We start from the raw sequence: 12,734 nt of genomic DNA, 5'->3' as shown, positions 1-12,734 counted from the left end.
GCCCAAAAAGCATTTATATATTTTGTTCACTTAGCTGGCAATTTTAAAAATAATGCATTCTAAAAAGGATTTATATTGTCAAAATATACATTTGGGGGCACATTTACTTGGCTCGAGTGAAGGATTAGAATGAAAAATACTTAGAATTTCTAAGTATTGGCTGCTTCGAATCGAACAATTCGAACTAAAAATCGTTCGACTATTCGACCATTCGATAGTCGAAGTACTGTCTCTTTAAAAAAAACTTTGACTACCTTCTTCGCCACCTAAAGCCTACCGAGCACCAATGTTAGCCTATGGGGACCTTCCCCATAATCTTTCTACGTAATTTCTGATCGAAGGAAAATCGTTCGATCAATGGATTAAAATCCTTCGAATCGTTCGAACGATTTTTCCTTTGATTGTTCGATCGAAGTAAATGTAGTAAATCCTTCGACTTCGATATTCGAAGTCGAAGGATTTTACTTCGATGGTCGAATATCGAGGGTTAATTAACCTTCGATATTCGAACCCTTAGTAAATGTGCCCCTTAGTTTTTCTGTTAGGGCTTTTGAGGGTAGATACAAATATGTATCTATGTCTAGACATAGTAGACTGGTTAGTGAATTTTAGGGAGTTTAGCTATTCTTGAAATGTTACTGGTGCTTTAAACTCTTGCCAAAGCATGTTAACTGTAGCTCATACACAATACAGAGTGTCATGGAGTTCTAGCGGTGAAAAGTAACATTAGCAACTTCAATTTCGATAGCACTATCTGTATACATACACTCTTCGCATACTAAGGTTTCATAGTAGTAAACATATTTGGTCTCCACAGTTTATATGCTCCCTGTGTGGTATTTCTTTAAAACTAATTTCGAACATTTAGGGGGTTATTTATTAAAATCCAAAAATGTCTCACTATTTTTTTAAAACCACTCTGACCAAATCCACACTGACTTTTCCCCCCAATTTATCAATACATTTTCACAACAATTTCTTGTGCAGGAAAAATGCGACATTTTCGGATTTGACGCCCCAAAACCTGCAACTTTTTCGGATTATTGACTAAAAACCACAAAATCTTCAGATTATTGAAGGAAACCCATCGCAGATCAGGATATCTTCCAATTGTAAGCATTACATCTGCCTTTATCTTCTACATGAACTTGGCAGGTCTGAGATGTTGTACTTATTTCTTTTTTTAACATCATCGGGGTTTAATAAATCACCCTTAATAAATAAGTTTAATAGATCCCCTTTAAAAGTCCGACCAGACAATATCAAACTTCAAAAAATAACCCCCTTAGTATTCTTGTAATTAATGAACAATGTAAAATTTCCAAGGCATAAGAGTTATAGTACACGGGGCTAGTCCCTGTGCTTTGTCACCAATTTCTGGCTTGGCAGTGACAAAAAGCTCAGAATTGACCCCCATCACTTGTCATTATGTCCGCCCATCTAGATGGAAAATGTTTGGGCCACAAAATATCCAAATTTGAGATAAAACGAATGGTTTGGAAACAGTTAAAGAGGAAGATGTAATTAATAGTGATGAGCAAAATTCTTAAGCAGGTTTCGCTGCAAAAAAGATGCCCATAGACTCCAATGGGTGAAAAAATTGTTGTGTGTCAAAAAATTGTACGTCAAAATAAAATTGTCACCCATAGACTTCAATGCAATTTTTTTTACATTATAAAATGGTTTGTGAATATGGCCAAATAGTATATCAGTCTGGTTGGTAGAAAGATTTTGTCATTATTATTTTTATAATGGAATGTTTATGAACGCATTCATGTGCACTCTAAGGAGATTTTCACTTGATGTTAATGTCATCTTCTTTTTGAGAGGGATAACTCTTCAAGTGAAACACCACCCAATAATTTTGTAAAAATTTAATTCTAAGCAACTTTCATAAAGTAGCAATGACAAATTTACAAAGAAAAATTTGTTGTTTCAATGAAAATACCTTTCTCCATGAAATGGTAGGAAAGGGATCTCCTGCAGCTGCACAAGGAATTAGCAGCTCCCTCCCGGCTTCCTGTCTATAATCCCAGCCGGGCAGCACCGTGAAATAGGGCGGGTCCTAATCAAAAGAAATCAAATTTCAACAGTTTTGAGAAATGCTAAAGAAAAAAATGTATATTTGATTATACTACAATAACCATTCATGCCACTTCATTAGATGCAGACACAACAAGCTTGCTCTTCTGTATACTTTGTTTCAGTGGAAATGCAGTATATCTTTTCAGTATTACATTTGATTACTGTAACAGTGTACCAGATTTGTCCAAAAGTCAAAAAATTCGAGAACAGGTGTCATAGGTCAGGAACTCCTTCCTGTGTTGCAGAAGTACTGAAAGTCTCTGTCCTCCATTTTGGAGAGACCTGCAGCTTCCCCAATGAATATAGTGCTGTTTGTGGTTGGCACTTTTGCATTCACGAGGGGTGGGCAGATTATGGGAACTCATTTTGTGATAACCATAATCATCTTCAGGCTGAACAGGATATTGTTTGAAGTCCACCTTTTAATTTAATTTTAGTATTATCTAGACAGCAGTATGAAATATGGCATACCTTTAGCATGATCCATTTAGCATGTTGATTTCTCTTCCAATGGATGTTTATTTGATAAATATGGTACCTAGTACCTCTTACACATTTTGTGTATTCTGAATAATGTTAGATTTGAAAGGTTATGTACAGTATGAGTTTTGGTATGTGCAATATGCCACTCCTGTAACAATTCTCCATAGCCCCATGCATCTACAGCAAAATCCACTGCCACTTTTCTGTCAGAAGCACAAGTCACAAAGCAAAAATAATGTCCTAGCTTTCACTCATTTAGGAATTATATTTTACCTGTAGATAGTAGATAGTAAGCTGCAATGCCCACTTCAAAGGCAATATTTAGAAAAATAATAACAGCAGTGTTTTTAGTATCCTTAAACAATCACAAAATGCTGAATGCAATGACTAACATCTATTCCTTGGAAAAAAATATTGAACCCTATACTACCATCTGGTGGAATGAATATTCATTTTAAATAAATGAATAAGGGGTACAAAACCCATTAGTACACATTCAAAAAGCAACTATGTCCAGGGTCTGGCTCCTTCTTGCACCTAGCAGATTACTGACATTGTCACAGGGCAGGTACATTGCTCTGTTTTAGCATGCCCCACATAGAGCTCCCTTACTTATAGGGCAGGGGCAGGTCTGATAAAATGTATACAGCTTTGCACTGTTTTTTTGCACTTTGAACTACTTTGAACTTTGTAAATAAACCCTATGTTCTTATTACATCATAATTAAATTATAAATATATGTGGTTAATAAGACTAGCCTTCTAACCTTCAACAGCAGTCGTGCAGGAGGGGACTGGCCCATGGTCCCCAACGCATTATAAGGCACACATGTGTAAGTGCCCAGCAACTCTTCCGTAGCCTCCTCAATGTGAATTGTTCCATCATCCAAAAGCTTCCAGCCAGAAAACTAAAAGAGGAAATAACAAGAGGTGAACAAAATAGTATCAAGTAATCCTATTCATTTTGTAAACAGATTGGGTCTCAACTGGTCACCCACCAACACCATTTATGCAATGAACCTTGATGGTAGAATACACTAAAAGTAAAATGAAACACGAAACATAACACATTCAATTATACTGTAGATGTTAATGAAATCTGTTTCACTTGCACTGATTTACACTGACACCAATGGAATGCATTTTTTCACCCATGCTAAAAGGGATTAAGAGTAGGTTTCAGAACATACCATATGCCATTACCCTAACAGAAAGCAGGCTGAAAGAAGTGCAAAAGAAGGCTCACCAACAGTATAGTGGTTCTACTGCAGGCAGATAAGCACACTTTCTCCTTCCTACCTTCTCAATCCTCAGAGGCCGGCCATCCTTATTCCATTTCACAAAGGTGACAGGTGGTACGGCATCTACAGGGCAGCGAATATGACCATGAATACCGACTGGGACATAAATTACAGGTGGCATGTTGACTACACGGGCAGGATCTAAGATTATAGGAAAACACAGATAAAAGTAATTCTTATACATGCAAAAAGATTTCTTACAGAGCCTGCAGTGCATGTTTGTATCAGTGCTTTAAACTTAGTCAGCATTTAAAGAAATTTCAACTAATTCTTTAATTTATTTGTTGAGTTGAAGAGTTTCTGGTGAATAAAACTGGGCCATTTTAAATACAAGACATTATTTTACAATATAAAGATGAAAGAACCATTGAAATAGTTACAACGGGGTATTTTTATCAAAGAGTAAAGTTAGAGATTAGCACAGTCCTCTAGAGTGAAATTCCAACACTCTCCATTTATTTGATGAACTTTCACTTTCACCCATTGATAAATAGTCTTTTAAAAATCCCATAGAAATGAATGGAGAGTGGTGGAATCTCACTCTAGAGGACTGTGGTGACCTCTTACTTCACTCTTTAATAAATATACCCCAAGTCTGTTGGTAAGGACAAATTATTTTGCATATCTTTTCAGTCATTTGCAGTTCTTTACAGCTGCAAACATGCAATTGGCATTAAAGCTGCATTTCAGTGCATTGTCCCATGCATAGCAGCATAGTATATGGAAACAGTAATCACAGTCTGCTCTTGGATGTAGAGCCCTGATGCACAGTGAAACAAGTGGCCTCATTATACCTAGATAAAATTTCCCGTTTTCCCAGATATAAGGGTCTCCCCAAGATGTAAAATTGTGAGGTCTTAGTAAGGAAAAAATATCCACCAGTCATAAACCCAAAAGCTCAAGGTTAACTTCTATAGTAACCCATTCCTATAAGGATATATTGCTTACCAAGTCACCTTGGTAAACAGCTATCATGTTCTGTAAAAGTATTACATGAGCCATACAGGAACTCTATATCCATTACAGCCAAGTACCCTCTTAACAGACTTTACAGTAATCATATAACTCCCAATGGAACTTCAACAAAACATCAAATATCATAAATGTAACAAACTTAATAATCATGTAAAGGTTTGGCTTTCATAAACAAGCACACTAAAGAGGCCCTAGAAAAAATAAAATAAAATGTTGGGAAGTAATCAATACATGTTATACACATACATACAAAGTAGGTGGGTGTACCAAGATGGCACCCACATATTCATTTAATAGTATTATCAAGCAATATATATATTTTTTTTTTATTTGTGGTGCAATTTTGTTTTTGCTTCTAGTGGCCTTGCTCATCTTTTGATTTAAAGCTAAACATTGGACCAACAACAACACATTTTTTTTTAAGAAAAATAAATCTAAGGATATATGTCCTATCTACCCGACACCTTCCCTCAAACAAACAATGGGGGTCATTTATCAACACTGGGCAAATTTACCTATGGGTAGTAACACATGGTTACCAATCAAATTGCTGCATTCATTGTTCTACTTGCAGCTGGCTTTAAAAAGATAATCACTGATTGGTTGCTATAGGTAACTGACTAAGGGCAAATTTGTCCAGTGTTTATAAATGAGCCCCAATGACTTCATTAAGCTCAACAAAGTTGACAGAACACTTCTTAATAATAAATTACACAGAGTTACTTACACTGGACGGTTAGATATGCTGATGCAGATGGGGAGTGCCCCAAGCTATTGCTAGGCACGCAGGTGTAGTTCCCAGCATCCTCTGGCTTCACTCTGAATATAATAAGTGTTCCATCAATCAGAATGCGAACCCTCAACTTCAGGTCACTGTGTGACAAGCAGACAAACTCAGCAAGAAAACACAAACCACTATTGATAATTTAAATCAAGAACAAACAGTAAAACTATGGGACTTTACAGGACAGTATAAGTGATGGATCAAGTTTTAGTTTTGTTTTTTCTTTTTTTCCTTATGGCTGGAGTTGTTTATCCAAAGGGCCCTGTCTCTCTCAGGCTTAACACACATGCCACATAAACAATATTAAAAATAGAAACCTATTTACTGTATACAGTCCAAGTTTGCATTAGAAAATGTAAACATTTTACAAAAAAAAATAACAGATATGCCACTGTCTTCTGTAGAAAATAAGTACACCCATCACTCAAATACCTAATAATGCCTATTTAAGTAATAATCCTCATTAGCCTCAAGTAAACTTTTTTTTTACTGGTCTCTGACAGCTGTGCAGTGTTTGAGGGGTTTCTAGCATGCACAGCCTCTTTCAAAATGTCACATTCTATGATAGTGTACTGCCCAGACCCTTATGCAGCCCCAAACCAAATCTGTTATTAGGTTCTTATTGCAAAATGCTGTTTTTTGGCATATCTACATCATCTGTCCACAGCACATTGTTCTAGAAGTTCTGGTCTTTGACTAGGTGTTCATGGACAAACTTTGATCTTACCCTGATCTTGTTTCTAGATCACACTAGATACCCATAGATGACAGCTTCCCATACCCATAGGCATTTATAATAATATTTCTAAAGACCTTAGATCTTTTCAATCTAAGCACAGTTATATCACACAATTCAGCATCAGAAAGCAATCTAAACTAAATGAGGTTTAAATAATACAAGTTCCTCTAAGATCACATGTAATAGTATTCTATTAATTTACACCTTATATATTTCTAATTTTAGGTATTTGGGAAGGTAATAACTATAGGGGTGTACTTACTTATATTTTATGTGTATTTTAAGGAGGACTACACCATAAAAATAAATATGGGCAGAATTGGTGTGCTTGTAATAAATTTACTGAACAAAACTAAAATTTCAGATTCTCTAGAACAGTAATAATTCAGGCCTCCAAAGTTGTGCACAGGGGGTCACCATCTTGGATTTTACTTTGAGTGTCAGTTTGTGAGTGTCGGTCACACTCACATGATTAGTGATTTTTGGACAGGTCTTAAAGGGATCCTGTCATTGGAAAACATGTTTTTTTCAAAACGCATCAGTTAATAGTGCTACTCCGGCAGAATTCTGCACTGAAATCCATTTCTCAAAAGAGCAAACAGATTTTTTTATATTCAATTTTGAAATCTGACATGGGGCTAGACATTTTGTCAATTTCCCTGCTGCCCCCAGTCATGTGACTTGTGCCTGCACTTAATGAGAGAAATGCTTTCTGGCAGCCTGCTGTTTTTCCTTCTCAATGTAACTGAATGTGTCCCAGTGGGACATGGGTTTTTACTATTGAGTTCTTAGATCTACCAGGCAGCTGTTATCTTGTGTTAGGGAGCTGCTATCTGGTTACCTTCCCATTGTTCTTTTGTTTGGCTGCTGGGGGGAAAAAGGGAGGGAGGTGATATCACTCCAACTTGCAGTACAGCAGTAAAGAGTGATTGAAGTTTATCAGAGCACAAGTCACCTGACTTGGGGCAGCTGGGAAATTGATAAAATGTCTAGCCCCATGTCAGATTTCAAAATTGAATATAAAAAAATCTGTTTGCTCTTTTGAGAAATGGATTTCAGTGCAGAATTCTGTTGGAGCAGCACTATTAACTGATTCATTTTGAAAAAATGTTTTCCCATGACAGTATACCTTTAAGCTGATGCTACAGGTCTATTTATTTGTGATGCAAATGTCTAAGCTGCCATATATGAAAATCTAAATTACAAATCAGCCTTGTATCTTGACACACACATCCATATCCAACTCTGTAACTGTTATACATTAGTTGATACATTTCTTATCTTTGTCCCTGCTGGTAGCATCCCTGTGTTTCATTAAATGCAGCTGTTACAATTAATACAGTTGGTGATAATATTCCACAGATGCTGCTGAGAAAAGCATCCACTAATGTAGCAAATAGTAACAGTTCAGAATCTGCACCTGGATTACTGAGCTGCCAGACTGAAACATCAGAGAAAAGAACATAAAAGGAGAAGGAAAGCTCCAAGACAGTTTATCGCCAACAGATTAGCGACAATAGTGAAAGCTAGAACGCTATATTTATTCTGCAGAATGCTTTACCATACCTGAGTAAACAGCTTTATACACTGTCTCTGTTTGTTTAGGATAGTAGCTGCCATATACGCTTGGTGTGACATCACTTCCTGCCTAATTTACAGCTCTGAGCTCAGATTACAGCAGGGATGGGAGGAGGGAGAGGAGCAAACTGAGCATGCTCAAGCCCTGCCCTGGAGGTTTATGCTGAAAACAGGAAGTCTGATACAGAAGCCCATGTGTACACAATAGAAGGAAAGAAATGCAGTGTTTCTTTTGACAGAGGACTGGGAGCAGCATTACTTTGAGGTTTTACTGGTGTATTTATATAGACCTTTCTGATAAAGCTTACTTAATTTTAGCCTTTCCTTCTCCTTTAAAGGGGTTGTTCACCTTTGAGTTAACTTTTAGTATGACGTAGAGAGTGATATTCTGAGACAATTTGAAATTGGTTTTCAGAAGAACAAGAGAAATAATTAAAAATATAAAAATAATAAATAATGAAGACCAATTGAAAAGTTTCTTGTCATTGTACATTCTTAACATACTGAAAGTTAACTTAGAGCAGAAACACCTGTTTAAATTTTAAACTTAAATTTTGGAAAAACGGTAAAAATAAAATGGAAAGCAACTGAAAAAAATCTTTAATTCTGGTGAACAAAATGAAACAAATTGAGTTAAAAAAGTGTTATGAAGGTGAACAACCACTTCAAGTAAGTGACAGCAGTATTGAGCATGTGTAGTGAATCAGCATAAAATAAGATGGGGAGCTATTGGAAGCATCTTCAGAGGCACACATCTTCAGAGGCACACATCTTCATTGCTAAAGGGCTGTGGTTGACCTTGGTTGATGAAAAAAATCCCAAAGCACAATGCTCAGCATTTCTAGAATATTTCTTTGTCAAGCTTTATTTCTCCTTTAAATTATACATGGACTACAAAATGTAAATGGTGCATGATATTTGTAACATTATATCACCTTTCCTGTCAATGTATTTGAAAATATATCTGTATGTTGAAGTAATTTTAGAATTATTACTATGAATAAGAACATTGTGGTGTTATGCACCTAATCATATTACCTGGGCTGGTGTTTTTTAGTAAAGCGGCCCTCTGGCCAGGCAAACCAGGTTAGTTAGTCTGTTCTCTGCAGGATTCGTAACAGATTGGCAATCTAGTAAATAAGGGTTTCCTCTTTTTTCTTTATTACAAAAATGCTTAGGGCATATTTATTTTGCTGTATGAAAACAGCGGGATAATACACCACACATTGCCAGGATTCACCGTGTAAAAAGGCATAAAATGTACAAGTTTTTCTAAGTTTGACTTCTGCCAGAAACAATGTAAAATAACAGCGTCAAACCTGGTGTTTGCATGGCTTAAACTAACACACTTTGATAAATTTGCTTTTTATTTTACAAAGCTTTTTACATAATTTTTTCTGCAAATTTCGTTGTATACAACATAATAAATATGTCCTTAAAGTTTTGAAGTTGTTTATAAATGTAACTGTAGTTGAAAGCAACACATATTTATCGCTTTTCCTTCTTTGCGCTCATCAGAGCTGTAGAGTCGGAGTTGTGGAGTCATAATGGATTTTGGGTATCTCGAGTCGGATTCCTCAAAAATGTACCGACTCCTAATAACTTTAAATTAAAAAAAATCATTTTAGATTGTTACAGCCACAGTATATCCCAGGTTCAATTAATATATAAGTTGTTTATAGTTTATGTCATTTAACTTTGATTTTGTTTTTGAATTACCAACGGATGTGGTTTATATTTTTGAGCTTTGGCAGGGATAAAATACCTTGTATGTTATATACTTTCAATCAACATGGAAACTACATTATTAACAGTAAGAGAAAAGGCACAGGTTACATACAGTAGCACATAAAAGATAAGCTATATCCAATAAAATGGTGTTTTATCTGTTATCTGCTATGTAACCTGTGCCTTTTCTCCTTTTTTAAATGGCTGCCCCCATAGCTACACTACAGCTTGTTTATATAAACTATAGCAGTCTTTCTGAAGCAAACACACAGCTTTTATCAGTGCAGAGCAACAGTACATTATTAGGCACATTTATCAAGGGTCGAATTTCAAATTCATGTGAGTTTTTTAATCTCTCAAAAATTCAAAATTCGACTACTCGAAATTTATTAATAAAATTAAATTTTTTACACTCAGATGAATTTAAACCACCATCAAATTCCATTCTACTTGGATCAAACTCAATTCGAGTTTTTTCTCCAAAAAAATGTCAGAAAGGCTGCAAACATCACCAAATTGATCCCTGGACCTCTCCCATTGGCTTAAACAGTAAATTGGCAGGCTTTAGGTGGCGAATAGTCGAATTTGAGAGAATGATAAATCTCAAAAATCAAATTAGAATGTTTTAAAAAACTCAAATCCAGTTTGGATAGTTCCTTAGTCGAATTTGACAGTTTTGACCACAAAAAAAATTTGAAAATTGGAATTCAAATTTTCAATTCAACCCTTAATAAATCTGCCCCTATATATTAATTATTGTGATGCCATTTTTGGTCTTTAAAAACAGAAGAGTCAGAGATGAAATGGAAAGGCAAAGTACCATAAAATGAGTTGTAGTCAAACAATTTATGTACAGATTCCACAGCCCTGCCACTCGCTGTTGGTTTTGTTGGTTATGGTTATGTTGGTTCTTTTCCAGATCTTTAGGGCTGGCTTATGCTACATTTTTTTCAAAGCACCAGCAGTACAGAAATATATACTGCCTTCAACACATTTTAGAAATAACTTTAAAACATGTAAATGAATTTATAATGAAAAGATGATAATAATTACAATATCCGTAATGAAAAATATTTGGGTGGACTCCTAATAACTTTAAAATAAAAAAAAATCATTTTAGATTGTTACAGCTACAGTATATCCCAGGTTCAATTAATATATAAGTTGTTTATAGTTTATGTCATTTAACTTTGATTTTGTTTTTGAATTACCAACGGATGTGGTTTATATTTTTGAGCTTTGGCAGGGATAAAATGCCTTGTATGTTATATACTTTCAATCAACATGGAAACTACATTATTAACAGTAAGAGAAAAGGCACAGGTTACAGAAATATATACTGCCTTCAACACATTTTAGAAATAACTTTAAAACATGTAAACGAATTTATAATGAAAAGATGATAATAATTACAATATCAGTAATGAAAAATATTTGGGTGGACTTCCCTGTAACGGAGTGTTGATACAGTTCATTAAATCCAGTAACGTAACTATAAGTAACAGGGCCTGGGTGCAGGCCATGCAGCTGGGCCCCCCAACCGCCTACCGAGACAATTTTACTCAGACGGGGTGCAGGCCCTGGTTCAGTCGCACCCCCTGCAGTTCCACCACTGATTAAACTGATTTTGACTAGAGGAAAATTATTTAAAACAATAAAAATGTTAAAATAAAGTGTGGCAAATAAACCACTCTCGAAACTTACTTCTTGAAGAAAACATTCTCTTCCTGCAAGTACCAGGTGTAGGTAAGATTCCCTGGATACGCTTCAGCCTGGCATGTGAACAGAGCATCTTGGGAAATGTTAACCGTAATGTTCTCGGGAGGGGAAACAATGAAGGGCGACCCTGGGGACAAAAACAAAAATTACCTCAGATGCTGAATACTGCTTCTGTTGTCACCTGGATGCCAGTCAGAGAGGGCAGAGCAATTGGGAGCACAGAGCTGCTTTGTATACAGAAGGAGAAAAAAACATCCAAGTTCATATGAAATAGGTGAGGGCAGAGAAAGGAACAGATTAAACACCTTGTACAAGTAGCCGTGTTCTGTGAACTGCTTCTCCCTGAATGCTGGTAGCTCGGCATATGTATGATCCCCTGTCTTCGCGTCCAATAGATGAAATGGTCAAAGTTCCGTCGCTCACCTATACAGGAAAAAAACAGAGCCAGTTAATTTGCTTTACAACTCAGTAGGCAGGCCCTACTGAAAAAGACATTTACTGTATATCTGGATTGTTACTTGGTTTTGAAATGGCCATCACAATCCCTTAATTTAAAGGGGATGTAAAGGCAAAATAATAAAATCCCATTTTTGCTTTCTTTAATGAAAACGAAACCTATCTCCAATATACTTTAATTAAAAAATGTGTACCGTTTTTATAAGAAACCTGACTGTATGCAGTGAAATTCCCCCTTCGTTTTACTTGCTCTGACAGCTGCAGTTAGGAAACTTCAGACGGTGTATAAAGATCCAAATTATGTAAAGATCCGTTATCCGGAAGACCCCCAGGTCCCGAGAATTCTAAAACAGGTCCCTTACCTGTATATCACCTGAACCAATCACAGAACCAAAGTATTAAATCCCTTAAAGGAGAAGGAAATTCCCTGGGCGCAAAAACCCTCCCCTGTGTTGCCCCCCCCCTCCCTCCTCTCCCCTGGCCTACCTGTCCCCCCGGGCAAATGCCCCTAACTTGTTACTCACCCCTCTGCGCAGGTCCTGTCCATGGAGTTCACAGGCGTTATCTTCTCCCAAGCGGTCTTCTTCCTGCTTTGACCGACGTTTTTGGCTCATGCGCAGTAGGAACATTTACCGGTACGGATCTGCTGCGCAGGCGCCAAAAGTCACAAAGTTTTCCAATTTCACTTTGTGACATTCGGCGCATGCGCAGTAGATCCGTACCGGTAAATGCTCCTACTGCGCATGCGCCAGAAGATGCCGATTAATACAGGAAGAAGACCACTTGGTAGAAGATGGCGCCTGTGAACTCCATGGACAGGACCTGCGCAGAGAGGTGAGTAACAAGTTAGGGGCATTTGCCCGGGGGGACAGGTAGGCCAGGGTGGA

At 36.7% G+C, this 12,734-nt stretch overlaps 1 protein-coding gene across 6 annotated transcripts in view; it reads right to left on the bottom strand.

Moving 5' to 3' along the window:
* igsf9b.S (immunoglobulin superfamily member 9B S homeolog) overlaps positions 1–12,734 on the bottom strand; it is a 108,058-nt gene that overhangs the window by 68,377 nt on the left and 26,947 nt on the right. For all 6 annotated transcript variants that reach the window (XM_041571283.1, XM_018227681.2, XM_041571284.1 and 3 more), the window contains exons 5-10: positions 11,697–11,814; positions 11,377–11,518; positions 5,571–5,716; positions 3,867–4,009; positions 3,335–3,475; positions 1,949–2,065 (exon numbers count right to left, since the gene is read on the bottom strand). In XM_041571283.1, coding sequence (XP_041427217.1) covers positions 1,949–2,065; positions 3,335–3,475; positions 3,867–4,009; positions 5,571–5,716; positions 11,377–11,518; positions 11,697–11,814 — 807 coding nt within the window. The remainder of the gene's footprint in view (positions 1–1,948; positions 2,066–3,334; positions 3,476–3,866; positions 4,010–5,570; positions 5,717–11,376; positions 11,519–11,696; positions 11,815–12,734) is intronic.

This window comes from Xenopus laevis, chromosome 7S (genome assembly GCF_017654675.1).
Source record: "Xenopus laevis strain J_2021 chromosome 7S, Xenopus_laevis_v10.1, whole genome shotgun sequence".
Taxonomy (NCBI): Eukaryota; Metazoa; Chordata; class Amphibia; order Anura; family Pipidae; genus Xenopus; species Xenopus laevis.
Note: the sequence above shows the minus strand (reverse complement) of the source record. Positions and strands in the feature narration are given on the sequence as shown.